This window comes from Marmota marmota, unplaced genomic scaffold (assembly GCF_001458135.2).
Source record: "Marmota marmota marmota unplaced genomic scaffold, marMar, whole genome shotgun sequence".
Classification (NCBI taxonomy): Eukaryota; Metazoa; Chordata; class Mammalia; order Rodentia; family Sciuridae; genus Marmota; species Marmota marmota.
The window spans coordinates 7,762,877-7,775,894 of NW_026000206.1; the positions used below are offsets into that span (position 1 = coordinate 7,762,877).

The following is a 13,018-nucleotide window of genomic DNA, read 5'->3' on the forward strand; positions in this document are numbered from 1 at the left end:
GCTGGAAGAGGGACCCTGAAACCAGGCAGTTCTGTGCTTGGGGCAGGTCTCCAAACCTGGTCCATGTGATGTGTTTGGTGCTTTGTGCACTGAACCACTCTTGGCAAACCCCACCATGGCCAGGCAAAGGCCTGCCCAGCTACCAGCAGGAGGGTGGGCCGGAGCGAGCAGAGCTAAGCTGGAGGGGGCTGGAGGAAGCCCCCTCCCCAGGGAGCTGGTACAACTTCCAGGGCAGCTTCTGTCCTCACCCTTGGCTGCCAGGATGATGACTTTAAGCAGTAACTTCTCATTGCTCTCACTTCAGCGAAGCCCATCTGTGGGTAAGGCTGGCTGTCTGTCGGCCTGTCTGCCTGGCTCTTCTCTCCACGGCCAGGCATCTTGGGAGGGATTAGTCTGATGAGATAATAAATACCAGCCTTGGTCACCACGACTCAAGGGCACACGGCCAGCTGAGTCACACGATGCAGTGGTTCAGAGAGCCGCGGAGTTCCATCTGACCTCACTGTGGAAACGGGGCCAGGCGTTACGTCACGCAGGGCATGGAAGAGCATGCTCCACTCCAGAGCTCCGAGGGCTGCGTGTGCTCTGGCCACGGAATGCTCCTTGGAAGGGAGCACAGAACGGCCCTTGTAACTCAAGAAGGGAGATGACTGACTGCAGAGGGCTGGGGCAGACGGCCGTGGGTGATGCTGGAGGCCAGGAGGCTTGGGCCTGCAGCAGCAGCCACTGTCTCAAAGTGACCCTCCTCACCAAAAAGGTGTCTGAAGTCACTGAACCATTCAGAGCCCTGTGGCCATGTGGCACGGTGTGCAAGTGCTTCTCAGTGCTTGCCATTACAACGAGGGTGCCCACCCTGTGTGGAGAACCTCAGGGCCGCCCATGAAGGGGCCAGCTGAAGGCAGCTCAGGGTCCAAGGATGAAGCACTGAGGCCAGGAACTGCAGGCCTCATTCCGCCTGCACGAGCAGGTCCATGAGTGAGGGTCGCCGTGTCCAGCCTGCTCTTCCTTCAGCCTCAGAAGTGCCAAGTGCAGAGGGGCGTATTGGCTGGCTGGGGCATCGGGCTCCATGGGGACCCAGCTCCTGGAGACCTCCGTGGCTGGTCACTGCTTCCACATCACATTGCAAATCTTCTGTGCTTAGTCACTAGTTTCGGCTCCAGGTTACTTCCCTCATCACCCCTGAAACCAGAACCTCACAGAGGCGCCTGACAGAGATCTGGGTCAGTGTCCCTCCTGCTAGAGCTGCTGTCTGAGCATGCTTGGCTTGTGGCGTGAGCCTGGCTGACCAGTAGCCTTGCCATCACTGGGGCCTCTGGCCAGGACTGAGGTCATCTCTGGCCAATGGGAGGAGGGAGCTGGCGAGGGAGAATTACAAGATGCTCTGAGAAAACCTCCTCTTAGGATTCTCAGCTGGAATTCTGAGCTGGAGACAGGCAGCAAAACCCAAATGGCAAACCAGGGCCGTGGTGCCTGGGCCCTGGATCTGCACCCTGGGATGGAGCAGTGGAGGGGACACAGGCAGGGTGCTGGCTCCACCGTGTCCATCCAGGCTCTGTTTCCTCTTAAAGCCTCAGTGGACTGTAGACCAAGACCTCACTTGCTCCTTGGGGCGACTGTGCACTGTGGGAGTCACACCTGCACACCGGGTCACCATGATGGGGCTCCAATTCCAGCCACGTGTCCTCAGGAAGCCGGCTTCCCACCTCAGAGCTTGAGCGCTTTCTGAAGGCTTATTGGAGGGTCAGAAGGGACAGATAGGCTAGTGCCCAGCTGAGGATGCCACTCCAGGAGGTGGTGAACCTGAGGATCTGCTGGACAGGGCACTGTGGCAGCCGTGTCCTGGCCACATGGGTGCCTTTTCTAGAACCCACATCAAGCCCATCAGGCTGCCTTCATATCCAATGGCATCCCAGGCCCTCGCACTCCCGCCTCATGTCCCCCATTAGGGCCTGGTGCCCAGCCTCCACCCTGCTGGCCCTTCCACATCACAGGCTCCCATCTGAGTGCTCCCTGTACTTCCTGGTCATAGACCTCTGGAGCACCAAGCCCCACTGGGGGCCCTCCAGATGCAGTGGCTCTCTCCTTGGCACCCTCAGACCTGGGTTGGCAGCCTTGTTAGGGCATGAAGCATCCCCACCATCTGAGTGGTGGTGAGAAGTTCTGTCTGTCCTACTCAGTACCTGTGGTGTCCTGGCTGACCCATCTCTGTCACCCCATGGAGCACACAGTAGGTGTTCATGCCTCTCTTGTTAGACTGTGCTGAGCTCCTTGGGCAGTGGCCAGTTCGCCCACTTCATCTCAGCATGTTCCCAGCCCCTTTCCGGGGGCCAGCTGCTCCCAACAGGATGGAATGGTTGTTTTGTGGGTGGTTCCTCCAGGAGCAAGGACTTAGGAGCAGACCACAATCCCCAACACCCAGTGTCAAGCTGGTAGCAGCCACATACCTGGTCCCCAGAGTGTGACACACTGCTGCTCGTGGGTCTGGCAGATACCATTGTAGCAGTAGCCATCCACCCCCTGACATGGGTGTCCGTCATGCAGGTACACGTTGGCCGGGCAGTGAGGACTGGCTCCTGTGCAGAACTCCGGGAGGTCACAGGAGTTGCCGGAGCCCCGGCACGCGGTCCCCGCAGGCTTCAGCTGAAAGGAGAGGGTGGCTCAGTGCATGCACACAGAGGGCAGAATAGAGCAGAGCAAGGCCGTCTGAATACAGCCTACATGAGGGGGCAAGGACCTAGAAAGAAGACACTTTTATAGCAGAGAGCACTCAGAGCCCAGCCCTGGGCTCTGGGGTTGACCTCTCTGCCATAAGGGGGTGGGGCAACCAAGAGCAATGTATTTTTAATTGCAGGCAAGTAATGAGCACACAAGCTGCTGGTTGGCACCTGTCACCTCGGGTCACTGGGCAGGTAGATTCTTCTCTGGTTGCCAGCACCTTCCCCAGGTTGAAGTTGACATTGGCACCCAAAGGGTTGGCATTTGTGGGCAAGTTGACATAAATGGTTCCAAGAGCATAATCTAAATGGCAATGTCACCTTGCCATGAAGTCATGGGACTAGCAACCTCCCTTTAGCACTTACTGGGGAGGGCTGGAGAGGTAAAAAGACGGCATGGTAAAAGGCATCAGAACGCCTCTGACCAATACCTCATCTTTTTTGCAGTTGGGTAAATTAAGGCTCCGAGTGCCTTTTCTGAGGCTGTGCAGCCAAGGAACCCCACGACCTGGGTGTGGTTTTCTGCACACTCCTCAAAGGCAGTGAGGCAAGACAACAGCCAACTTCTGGAAGGTCTAGGAATCTGAATGAACTTGTTCAAAGTTGTCAATGTGGACCACACTGGTGGTGCCACAAGACCCTCCCACCTCTTCCTCCCTGTGACCATCTTGATCCTCACTGGTTGAGGCTCAGTCCCCTTCCCACCTTACCAAGCCCCCTCCAGGCACCTCTCACCACCAGCAGCTGGGCCAGGGAGTGCCAGCTTCTCATAACATTCCCCACAGGCCAACGACCACCAGGAAGGGTATCTTAACGCTGACTGTAAAAGGTATAATACTTCTAAATTATCAGGCCCCAGCAGGGCAGCTCGGAGGGAGTTTCTTGTAAGTGGCCTGCCATGATCAACTGCTTAATTAACAAGAAGTACAACTCTACCCTTAGAATCAGGCTTCTATTCTGTGAGATATCAGCTGTGGGTAATGAGACAAGGGTCTGCCAAAGCAAATGCACTCAAGGGTCAAAGATGGCCAAGGCCCAAGGCTGCCACCCTGACTATGCTGGACAGGGATGACATTAAGGTTGAGATATTGATGCAAAACCTCTAAAACAGCCCATATGGGTTCTGGCCCCACCTGCCAGATGTTCTTGGCATCAAGCAGATGGACTTACCGTGAATCTGGCGGGGGTATGAGTCTGATTCTCTGTGCACTGTTCTGTCATGGGGACAGGACCCCATGTGCCACCAACGACACAAATGTCGAGTGCAAGTGCTTTGGTCCTACTAGTTTTCAGCTGGTATGTGAATAATCTATCCCAGATGATTAGCAATTAAAGTGTAACTTTCACCAGAAGCTTGGAAGATATTAAAAAATAAGAGGTGGCTAACATGCATTTACTTGAAAAGGAGTGAGACTTCATACTGCCCGAGTGCTGAAATCATCCTGCCCTATTGCTTGCCCTGCATTGGATTGGATTTGAACCACCATGCCCATCCGTGACCTTGGCACCAACTGTCATTTTGCAGACTCACCTGACAGTCCTCGCAGCAGAGCCCGTGTGCGCACACAGCATCTGGCTTCAGGGTGCAGGTAGTGGCGTTGCAGCAGCGATTTGTACATTCCTGGGGAGGGGAATGGAATCTGTTTGACAGGGCCACACAGAGCAAAATCTCACACCAATGTCACACCCTAAAGGACTGCGAAAGAACGTGCGGGTCTAGCTTCCAACCTGCTAACCTGCCCCGAGGGTCAGTGTCATCTGAAGAAAGCAAAGTTTCTGTTCTGTGTTGAACGGACTGGGTCTGCGAGCCCCTGGCAAAGTCAGGAGCACTGAGGGCCTTCAGGAGAGGTAAAGCGGCTGGGTTAGGAAGGCGGGTGGCCAGACAGACCCAGGTTGGGCAGCAGGGCAGCAGGGCCTTCAGAGCGGTCTCCATGCAGGGCTCACTGAAATGAGCAGCAACAGGACCCCGGAGGACCGGGAAATTACTTATTCAAACATATGCAGACAGCCTTGGCGCCTCCAAAGTGAACACTTTCTTGGGACTGGGGCTGTAGCTCAGTGGTAGAGAGCCTGCCTTGCATGTGTGAGGCACTGGGTTCGTTCCCCAGCACCACCAAAAAATAAACAAACAAAATAAAGGTATCGTGCTCATCTACAACTAAAAATATTTAAAAACATGAACACTTTCAGTAGGACTCGGGGTGTAGCTCAGCGGTAGAGTGCTTGCCTGGCATGTGTGAGGTCCAGTCCTGGCACCACAAAAACAAAACAGAGCAGAAACAGAACGCTTTCCTCTTGGGTGGAGTCAGATCTCGAGTTTGAGCCCCAGTTCCCTGCAGTCAAGGCAGGTGGATGTGGATGAGCCCCCTCCGGCACAGGGAGGCTGTTGGCTGAAGGTGCTCTGGGAGCCAGAACTGGACATCAGAATGGCCAAGAAGCCGGAAGGAGGGCTGGGGCCAAGCATCCTGACTGCCAAGGGGTTTAGGCAGGTGGAATGCCAGGTGCCCTGCCCCCTCTGACACAGAGACGAGAGAAGGGGCTCCTTTACTGCGCTGGGCTTCATAAGTACCCATTTCCTTTCCAACAAAAGAAATATGAGGTTGACATCTTCAACTTAGTTCTCAAAAAGCCTGCATGCATTTAGCCAATTTATGAAGTCTGTGTACAGCAGAGCATTCCAATGGCTGAAAGACTGTACATTTTAGAAGGAATTATAATTATCCTAAGATGGAACGATTCATAGAATCCTCAATACTGTTTGATTTATCAATGTTCTTTTTGTCAATGTACAATATGCTCTGATGGATTTATGGACTATTGGCTAGGGTGAAGCTAACTGTATACAAGTTTAATAGTGTAACAGTTTACTCCTGAACACTATCTTTTATGAAAAAAAAATTATCATTGGTATCATAAATGCAATTAATAAATTTTGTCAGTGGTCGAGATTTATGGTGAGCCTGGGTACCTGAACTGTGTCCTGTGTGAAACTCTATGAATTATGCTCTCATTTGGTGTTTACCATTTGCCCCTATCATACATACTTCCAAAGTTATTAAATTTTAAATGTTTGAGAACTTTATAAACATCCGGAATGTGTGATATATACAATAAGATAGAACTGCCAACCAGAAGTCATAGCTATAACTTTCATGCCAGCAAGGGTTTCCAGCTCGTGCACTCACAATTCTAAAAAAAAAAAAAAAAAAAAGTTTAGCAACTTGCTTGATTTTTTTTCCAAAGGAGCTCATTAATTGCAATACTGATAGATGCCATCAAAGGGACAACCACACTGCTTGTTACGGTCTAAGAGGCTCAACTGGTGATAGATCAACCAAACGAGAGATGTCCTTAAAATTCTAAATGAAGCCAGCCATCCTATATCTGGGTTCCCAAGTCCTTTAAGAACCCTGCCCCCTCCCCAAATCACCTAAAATATAAGCAGCCGCTCAAATGGAAACGCAGCCAAGTAGAATGTCTGACTTCAAAGGGGATTGATAATGTGAGAAAGATAACTAAGTTTAAAGAGAGATTCGCAAGCTCCCGGCATACTAGCGACTCTAAACAAGGAGATAAGGTTGCCTTCCCATCCTGCCGGCTGGAGGAGTGAGCAAGCCGTCAGGATTTCCTTCTGCGGATATGAATCCGACTCCCTGTACTGCAGGGCTGCGACAATCACTTGCCTTTTAACTACCCTGAATCCACTTCCTCTGCAGTACCATATTTCTCAGAGGAGACAAACTCTTCATCGGGTAATACATTTTTATTTTAGTACCGCATAGAGATGCAACAGAACCAACGAATACCAAGTCTCCAAAGAAGAAAGAATAATGGAGCCATTAGGAGGCCCCCCTCCGCACGGCCTAATTGTCATTCCACACAGTGGTGGCAGATGTGGATTCAGTCACAATGAACTGGGATACAACTGGAATGCATCTTCCTGAAATGAAACTGGAGGGGGGCGCTGTTTCTGCAAGTGGGGGCTCAGAGGCAAGGTCCAGCCTGTGCTGGTGGAAAGCCTACCTACGTGGCAACACACTGAGCCTTTCTGTGGGCCGGAGGATACAGGAGTACCTGCAGGGCCCGAGCACTGGGGAGCGGGAGAGAGCTCAGGTAACAGGTCTGAAAGTCCAACAGACCGAGAGCTCTAATGAGACTCAAAGTCTCCTGGTGGGGGCAGTTTGGAAACTGGAAATGGCTGCCACACTGCTGGAAAAGCAAATCATGCAAAATTTTAAAGAACAAGCCAGCAAGTGAGGCAGAAGGCTTACTGTGACTTGGACAAATTTCTTGGAGGGGAGAACATTACGGGAAGGGAAGGAGAGATCTCTTTAAACATCAAGAGCTCACTTTACAAAATAAGGATCCCTAACCACAGAAACCCAAAGGTGGAAGTTACAGGCCGGTAGAACATGGCTTGCCATAGGAGGAGTTTACAACCAGCTATGATCTGGAGGGAGGGTAGGCACCCTGCCAAAGCTGCGCCACCCTTCCGGAACAGAGTGGCCAGCAGGTGTCAGGTGCCAAGTATTTGCTGACATGATGGTGGTGGTGACGGCAGCTATGGAGGTGGCAGTGGCTATAGGAGTTATTGGCGGGGTGCTGGTTAGTGGGGATGTTGGTCTGGTGATGGGGATGACTGCGGAGAGCGGAGGTGGTGATGTTGGCCGTGGTGGTGGTAGATGGAACAAAGGACTGCTAATGGGGTCATTCCAAACTGGGAGTTTATGGCTCCATGAAGAGCCACCATTAATAAACAATTACGAGGAGTTCAAATCAAAGACAAACCACTGTAAGTCAACATGGCCTTCTGAGAAATATGGGTAACTTAGGCTAATTATGTTTCCTATTTAAGTCATTTTCAAGGCTCTTTCCCTGTGCATGCCCCATCCCAAGCTGGTTCTACGTTTTCCTTTGCTCATCTTAAGGAGTGTCTGTAACATGGTAATTAGGACTTGTTCCCACACAACAATCACTCCCGGTGCATCCTGAGCACAATTAACCACCACTGTGAACAAGGCCGTTATCCTTAAGTTCTGAGTTTGACAAGAGCATGAAAGATGGCGCAAAGCCACCTCCACATGGTTGTAGAAACTGTCAGACCAAGACCAGTCCTCCTGATATGGAAAACCCCAGAGACGGGTCATGGTAAGCCTTCTCCTACCCACTGGCTGGGTGAGCGACAGGGACATGCTGGATGCTTTGGAGTCTAAGCTCGTTTTTCCTTCCCTCCTGGTCCCCTTTCAGAGCAAACTTCTGAGACACTCTCTAAACCCCTCTTAGCCCATCTGCAAATTTAGCTGAGCTGGCCTTGCACCTGATGATCACTTTGGCTCGTCTACGCTCTCAGGGAGGGAGGGGACCCCACAGGCAGCTGCCTGCTACACAAACTCCTTGCTTTGATTGATTCTAAACACGACCTCCTCCATGCTTTATAGGGAGGTGCTACTGTGTCCCCTCTTTCCTTCTCAAGACTTTTCAGACATTAAAAAGTGGCTGCTAGACATTTTTTTTTTTTTATATTGATTATCTTGGGACCTATAGAAACCAGAAAATTTCCCGAGATTGACTGGCATTAAATAATCCCTGGGCTGGATAAAAACACTCCCGCCTTCACTTATTGCTTCTGAGAGCTAACAAGGGCTAGCACCAGAAGCCCTGGGAGCCTCAGGCCCTGCATGCAGAGGAGGCTGCGGCAGGATTTCAACTTGAGAGCAGACTCTTGGCTAAAGAGCTCTGCTTATTCAAATTCCCCTCTAGCAGCCTGCCCTACAAAGAGGGAGAAATGGTGCTTAGTGGCTCTTTGAAGCTACAATTCCAAGGCTTTCTTCTGGGTCAAACTCAAAGCTAAAAGCTTTTTTATTGTTCTTATCCTCACCTCACTGAAGGATATTGCTCCCTTCAACAGGGAAGATTCTCTATTTAAGTCACTTATTTTGTGCAATAGTTTAAATTCAAGAAAGCCACCGTGGCTTCTGGGGCTCGTTGAAGGTGGCTCTCCAGGACTTTTCCACCCCGAGTTTCCAGCACGTTCACTCTGTTGCCCAGTTTCTCCAATTTCTCACTCCTTTGCCCAGCGAGAACTTGAGGGAATGTTCTGGAGACGCCCCCTTACCTCGGGCTCCCCGCAGTCACACTCCTCGCCTTCCTCCACGTATCCGTTCCCACACTTCTGCCCCCCAAAAGCCTGCTTGACCTCTGGCAGGTTGAAGAGGCACATCCCCATGCCCTTCTCCAGGCTGGCCTCCAGGTCCTTCCGGCTGCAGCTGCTGAACACCATGGGGAAGGGGAACCTGTGTGGGGGAGACCACAGTGAGCAGGGGCACCACGCCCTTCCCGCCTTCTCCTGGGGCTGCTCCCGGGCGCCACCGCTCAGGTGTCTCAGTGAACAAAGGCTGAGGCATACAGGGTGAGAAGAGGCACCCTCAGAGCATGCGACATCCGCCCCACCCCGTGCCAACGCCACCAACCAAGAAGTGCCCTGTCAAAACAGAAATGGTCCTTTAAAAGTTTTCAACCCAACAACGTCAGACAGTCTCTCTATACAGGCGTCAGTTCAGGCTGGAACAACGCAATGCAGAGTGAGTTCTCAGGATCTGGAGCTCACCAGAGGAGCACACACCAGTGTCCTTACTGGCAAATGCAAAGGACCGAAAGATACAAACGACTGTGCTTCTCAGGCCCATGGATCCAGGGACACATGGTCCCTCTGTAAATCATGGCCGGCTGAGATTGGCACTCAGGTCTCCAAAGGTTGAATGGTTGGCTTCCCTGGTACCTATGTAGGAGGGTGAATGCGGCCCATAGATGCAGGTCCTGTCTGTGCCTCAAGTTTTCAGAGCAATGATTGAGTGTGGCAGAGTTGGCCAACTCCCCAGCAAAGCTATGCACCCTTTGGTCTAGAGAGGCTGCCCAGGCCCCTGGTACTTGGGTGGGCTGTGTGACCAATTCTTGGCAAGGGACACGAGTAGAAGTGGTGTGGGTCACTTTGGGTCTGTGGTATTGAGGCAAGTGTGCCTTCCCTACGGCCTCCTCTCTCCCTGCAGTTGAGATCAGGAGAGGCAGAGCCAGATCCGTCCCCAGGTCCTGGCTTACTGCAGGGAGGGCAGTGGCAGCCTGAGCCCCAGTGTCACTTGGAAGGGAAAGGCACCTCTCACCTGCAAGCCACTCAGCATTAGGGCTTGTTCCTACGGCAGCTGGTGTTGTGGATGTGGTTCACGGTGGCCCCTGGGGGTTTATGTGCTCAAGCTTGGTCCCAGTGTGCTGATGTTGTGAGGTGGCCTCTAATGGCAATGGCCTGGTGGTAGGCAGTTAGGTCACTTGGGGGTGCTGCCTTCAGAAGAGATTAATATGGTTTTTGAGGGACCCTGGTTAGTTCCTCCAAAAGTGAGATGTTGGGAAGAGAGCAATCCTGGGCCCTGAATCCCACTTGCTTCCTCTTTTGCCATGTAATCTCTCCCTCTTGCACATATTTCTGTCATTGTGATGCCATGTACTGTGAGGCCCTCACCAGAGTTGAACCTCCAGAGCTGCCATCTAAATAAACCTCTTTTCTTTATAAAGTAACCAGCTTCACATGTTTTGTTTTGGCAACAGAACAGGCTAATTCAGTTACATGACACACAGCATGTCATTGCTGCTCTTTTACAAATGCATTTGCCCTTGTCTTGAGGCAGCAAGGATGGAAAGGGGCAGGCATGCCAGAAACGCAGGTTTTACTACTTAGTGAGGGAGCAAGACCTGCTTTCCAGGAAGCCCAGCCTTCTCTCCCCATGGAGACATTTACAGGATGATGCTGTAATTGGATCTCAATCAATTGGCCAAACCAACACAAGTGCTCTGCTTCCCCGAGGATGGCAGACTAGCCACCAAGTAATGACGGGGCATGGCAACTTCGAGATCCTGATGATGCCCACAGCTGAACTGAGGACACTGCTCCAGCCCCATGTGCTTTCTATTTATCCCAGGCTTCAACCTGCGGAGTGTGATTCTAATCACAGATAAATTAATGGGTGGAAGTCCTGCTCTGTCGGATGCAAAGGCAGTAAACCAGAATGGGCTCGTGCTGTAATGGAGTTAGCTCCCTTCGAAGGCTTTGCAACTTTCCTTGGCAGATAGATTGACGATTCCTGGTATCAAAATGATGATGAGCAGCTTCAACAAACTACAGAGTGCAGTATTTTCAATTTATAAAGTTTTGTGTCGAAGAGACCGATTACCCAGGGAACTGAGAGCAGTTCTTCCTTTTGCAAGGAAACAGGCCCAGATCAGACCTTTTCCCATATTTGAGTTTCCCCAGGGCACACACACACATCTCCAGGCCTGATCCGGGAGATGGAGCCTCACGCTCACTCAGTGTCATGACCTGCTCTTCTGGAAGGGAAGCGATTTCCAGACAGGGTTAAAAGTCAGTTAGCAAAGACACTGGGATAAGCCGTAAGGCCCAGGAAGAGTCCCAGCGAGGATGATAGAAAGGGAGGCAGGAAGCACCCCATTCTTCATGGGGCCAAGGCAGTCCGAGCCCGGCTCAGGCGAGGCTCCCCATCTCAGTCTTTTTCATGTGACACACATGTCGATTTTGAGGGAAAGGGGTTGATATTAAAGAAATAGAAACAGATAAGATGAATGAGCTCAGTTTCAGGGCAGGGATTAAACTGCAGAGGTCCTGGGAGGACCTGTTGCCACCAGCGGGAGCACCATTGTCTGTGGGATGCTAAATTCCTGTTTCCTTGGCTTTTTCTGATGCTGTTTAAGGACAAACCCCAAGTGCTTATATAGTTCTCTGTCATTTAGAATCACCGGTGAATACTACCTGCCCAATGCACAGGGTTCTAGTTTTGCTCTGAGGAAGGATTTTCAGGTATCAGTTTCCTGAGGTGTTTTAACAAGGTGGCAGCACCCTCCTCTGATGCCGAGGAGGTCGAGAATGCCCCTGCCCTCGGGATCCTTGATCAGGGTTGCTCACGCACAGCATGGTGCGGGCCTACACCAGAGAGTCCCCGGCGTTCACAGACGCACAGTGGCCCCAAGATCAAGGTGATTCCTCCTCCCTCCAACCAGGGGCCTGGCTGACTCTCTCAAGGGGCTGCAGTTCTTCCCGAGAGTCCTGCCTCTCCCTGGCCTGGGCCCAGCTGTGCTCCATCACTGCATCTCCCTGAGGCAGGCAGAAGCCACTGCCAGCATCTGAAGACCAGTGCTTCTCTCTCTCCTTTTGTGGCGCTGGGGACGGAGCCTGGGGCTTTGGGCATCCCAGGCAAACTCCTCACTGAGCCTAACTGCAGCCCCTGAATGCTCTTTGGAAGACAAATGGTGATCAAACCAAGGAGCACTTTCTGCCATAGATAACCTGCTGGCTCTGTCCTGTTGCGGTTCCTCCCCAGAGAGGCAGGCGGCCTTCTCTCGCAGCACATCCCTCAACCTTCCTTGGACTTGGGGAAGTCAGGGTTTGGAGGAGGAAAAGCAGAGCACCTGCCACTCATCCTCCCACGGTGGTGCGAGTATGAATTCAATACACAGCTTACAAACCCCAGGTGTGGAGCGGGCACATGCCCCGGGGGTGGACGGGATGAGCAGGGTAAGGACGAGGAGTAAGTGGGTCAGAGAGGGAAGGACTGAGGGGAAGAATAAGACAGCAAGAGGAGAGGATGTGCCTAGGAGGGTGGGTCCCACAGAACCCCACTGGGAAACCTCCCCGGGGAGGACACACATCTGAGCCTCTCATGCCAAGGACAAGAGGAAGAAGCTGCTGACACACTGGGGGAAGAGCCAGCACCAAGGGACATGCCTGTCCTGGAGAGAGTTATCCAACAGCGGGAAGGAGGCTCTTCTTGCAAAACCACACTCAGAGAGGCAGCCCCTTCCCCAAGGAACCTGAGGGAGGTGGTATCATTCGAGGTTAGGAGCAAGGCCCTGCGGTGGCAGGACGACACCTGGGTGTCATTAAACAGGGAGTCTTGCCTGGCCTGGGTAGGAGCAGACACTGCCACAAGTGCAGGCGGCTCTGAAGGGCTCCGAGCCCTATTCCTGCTTCTTAGCAAGTATTTTTGAACTATGAGCCAGAGGCCTGCTCCTCACCCTTCTATGCCCGGAAGCATCCTTACTGGATTGATGCTCAGCACTGAGAAAGTCTCAAAAAATTACTGCTAGCCTGATGACCCCCCATGCATGGAATTTAATAATCTAAAGTTATTTCAGGTCTCAAGAGAAGAATTTAATAGCACCAAATATTAGCTCGTCCTCATTATAATCCTGTCCTGAGCTACACTTACCACAATATCCCTCACATCCCAAAGAGCCATTGGACC

General features: G+C 52.0%; 1 protein-coding gene across 1 annotated transcript in view; it reads right to left on the bottom strand.

The window, feature by feature from the left end:
- Adam12 (ADAM metallopeptidase domain 12) overlaps nt 1-13,018 on the bottom strand; it is a 263,686-nt gene that overhangs the window by 40,843 nt on the left and 209,825 nt on the right. The window contains exons 11-13 of the mRNA XM_048791374.1: nt 8,830-9,007; nt 4,246-4,335; nt 2,445-2,640 (exon numbers count right to left, since the gene is read on the bottom strand). Coding sequence (XP_048647331.1) covers nt 2,445-2,640; nt 4,246-4,335; nt 8,830-9,007 — 464 coding nt within the window. The remainder of the gene's footprint in view (nt 1-2,444; nt 2,641-4,245; nt 4,336-8,829; nt 9,008-13,018) is intronic.